Source organism: Neopelma chrysocephalum, unplaced genomic scaffold (assembly GCF_003984885.1).
Source record: "Neopelma chrysocephalum unplaced genomic scaffold, ASM398488v2 Primary Assembly neopelma1_185240, whole genome shotgun sequence".
Lineage (NCBI taxonomy): Eukaryota > Metazoa > Chordata > Aves > Passeriformes > Pipridae > Neopelma > Neopelma chrysocephalum.
Window position 1 is genome coordinate 1,011 of NW_020938660.1, and position 2,957 is coordinate 3,967.

The following is a 2,957-nucleotide window of genomic DNA, read 5'->3' on the forward strand; positions in this document are numbered from 1 at the left end:
TTTGGGGTATTTTGGGGCTGGTTTGAGGTATTTTGGGGCAGTTTTGGGGTATTTCAGGTGGGGTTTGGGATATTTCAGGGGGGGTTTGGGGTATTTTGGGGTGGGTTTCGGGTATTTCAGGTGGGGTTTTGGGGTATTTCAGGGCAATTTTGGGGTGTTTGGGGTATTTTGGGGTGGGTTTCGGGTATTTTGGGATTTGTGATATTTCAGGTGGGGTTTGGGATATTTCAGGTGGGGTTTGAGGTATTTTGGTGCAGTTTTGGTGTGTTTTGGGGCAGGTTTGGGATATTTCAAGGCAGTTTTGGTGTGTTTTGGGGCGGGTTTGAGGTATTTTAAGGCAGTTTGGGGGTGGTTTGGGATATTTGAGGTGGGATTTGAGGTATTTTGGGGCATTTTGGGGGTGTTTTGTGCTGGTTTGTGCCCCGTGTGTGACATGATCCCCATGTCCCAGCGGGTGCTGCTGCTGCCCGAGCCCTGCACGCTGGACATCGACGGGGTGGTGCTGGGGCTCAGCTCCACGGACGTGCTCTTCCACATGGGAGCTGAGGAGATCAGCAGGTGGGGCCCTTTTCCCCCTTTTTTCCCCCTTTTTCCCCCTTTTCCCCCTTTTTCCCGCTTTTTTTTAACCTTTTCTTTCTCTTTTATCCCCATTTTTCAACTTTTTCCTCCCCTCTTTTTTCCCCATTTTCCCACCTTTTTCCCCCCTCCTTTTCCATTTCCTCCCCACTTTTCCTCCCCTTTTTTCTTCCCCATTTCCCCCCTTTTTCTTCCTCCTTCCCCCCTTTTTCTTCCCCCTTTTTATTTTTTCCCCTTTTCCCCCTTTTTCTTCTTCCCCACTTTCCCTCCTCCTTTTTCTCCCCTTTTTCTTCCTCCCCTTTCTTGCTTTCCCACCCTTTTTCCCCATTTCTCCCTCCCCCTTTTAATTCCCCCCTTTTTTCCTTCCCCCACTTTCCTCCCCCTTTCCCTTCTTACCCCCATTTTCCCCCATTTTCCCCCTTTCCCTCCCTTTTCCCGCAGCTCCTCCGGGATCTCCGACCGTTTCACGCGGATCCTGTGGCACATCCTGACCCAGCGCAGGTGAGGGCCCAAAATGGCCCCAAAACGGCCCCAAAACGACCCCAAAACGGTCCCAAAACAACCCCAAAACAACCCCAAAACAGCCCCAAAACAACCCCAAAACAACCCCAAAACAGCCCCAAAACGGCCCCAAAACAGCCCCAAAACGGCCCCAAAACAGCCCCAAAACAGCCCCAAAATGACCCCAAAACAGGCAAATCCTCTCCCGTCCCCCCTTTGAAATAATTTTTGACCTTAAAAAGGCCCTTTTTGGGGTTGGGGACCCCAAACTGTGTCTGTGCCCCATAACTGTGTCTGTGCCCCATAACTGTGTCTGTGCCCCCAGTTTCTATCCCCTGTACCCACCCTTGGAGGTGTCTGTGCCCCCCAAACTCTCTGTGCCCCATAACTGTGTCTGTGCCCCCAAACTGTGTGTGTGCCCCATAACTGTGTCTGTGCCCCATAACTGTCTGTGCCCCATAACTGTGTCTGTGCCCCCAAACTGTGTGTGTGCCCCATAACTGTGTCCGTGCCCCATAACTGTGTCTGTGCCCCCAAACTGTGTGTGTGCCCCATAACTGTCTGTGCCCCCCAGTTTCTACCCCCTGTACCCTCCGTCGGAGGAGTTGAACGTTCACCACGAGGTTGCAGCGCTCGGGGCCCGGCTGCCCCTCACCCCCGACGTGCTCATCACCCCCTCCCAGCTCAGGTTCTTCATCAAGGTCAGAGCCCTGAGCCCAATCCCTGATCCCTGAGCCCAATCCCTGATCCCAAATCCCTGAACCCTGATCCCATCCCTGAGCCCTGATCCCAATCTCAGATCCCTGATCCCACAGCCCTGATCCCTGATCCCAAATCCCTGTTTCTTCCTCGAGGTCAGAGCCCTGATCCCACAGCCCTGATCCCAATCCCTGAGCCCTGATCCCAAATCCCTGAGCCCTGGTCCCAAATCCTTGATGCCTGATCCCAATCCCTGAGCCCTGATCCCAACTCCCAGCTGCACTTCTTCATCAAGGTCAGATCCATGAGCCCTGAGCCCAATCCCTGATCCCAAATCCCAAACCAGATCCCAAATCCCTGGTTCTTTGTCAAGGAGGGGTCAGCTCCTGGGGTCTGGATCAGTGGGAGCTGGAGACTCTTGGGGTCCAGGGTGACTCTGAACAGCCCCCTGGCTGGATCTGGGGGTTCCCAACACCCATCCCAGATGGATCCAGGTGTTCCCAACACCCATCCAGGTGTATCCCAGTGTTCCCAATACCCATCCCACTCTATCCAGGTGTTCCCAACACCCATCCAGGTGTTTTTGTCACTCATCCCAGCTGGATCCAGGTGTTCTCACCCCCCCCCAGCCATACTCTGACCCTCCCCGTGCCCCCATTCCCCCATTCCCACATTCCCCCATTCCCACATTCCCCATTCCCACATTCCCCATTCCCGCAGGACGTCCTGGGCTGTGTCTGCATCAACCCCGGGCAGCTGACCAAGGGCCGGGCCGGGGGCACCTTCGGCCGCCTCTGGATCCACCGGGAAGAGCCGAGGGAATCACCCACGGAATCACCCACGGAGCCGCGCAGGAACCCCTGTGTGGCTGCCCAGATCCTCCGGATCTGAGCCCTCAGGATCCAATCCCTTGGGATCTGAGCCCTCGGGATCTGAGCCCTCGGGATCCAATCCCTCAGGATCTGAGCCCTCTGGATCTGAGCCCTCGGCTCCGGCTCCACGCCTGGAGTTCTGATGGAAACGCCTGGAATTCCGATGGAAACACCCGGAATTCTGGTGCAAACCCCCCCAGTGACCCCCCCCGGAAGGTTTTTCTCCTGCTGGACTTGCCCAGGAAAAGGGGGTTTGGGGGTGGGAAGGTCTGGAATCAGGTCTGGAATCAGGTCTGGAATCAGGTCTGG

The 2,957-nt window shown here is 55.6% G+C and overlaps 1 protein-coding gene across 1 annotated transcript in view; it reads left to right on the forward strand.

Annotated features, from left to right (window-relative positions):
- Positions 1-1,811, forward strand: part of LOC113962811 (DNA polymerase alpha subunit B-like) — a gene marked incomplete at its 5' end in the record, with an annotated part of 2,239 nt that extends 428 nt beyond the window's left edge. The window contains 3 exons of the mRNA XM_027673584.1: positions 452-558; positions 1,018-1,077; positions 1,652-1,811. Of these exons, the coding sequence (XP_027529385.1) occupies positions 452-558; positions 1,018-1,077; positions 1,652-1,811 (327 nt within the window). The remainder of the gene's footprint in view (positions 1-451; positions 559-1,017; positions 1,078-1,651) is intronic.
- Between the last annotated feature and the right edge of the window lie 1,146 nt (positions 1,812-2,957).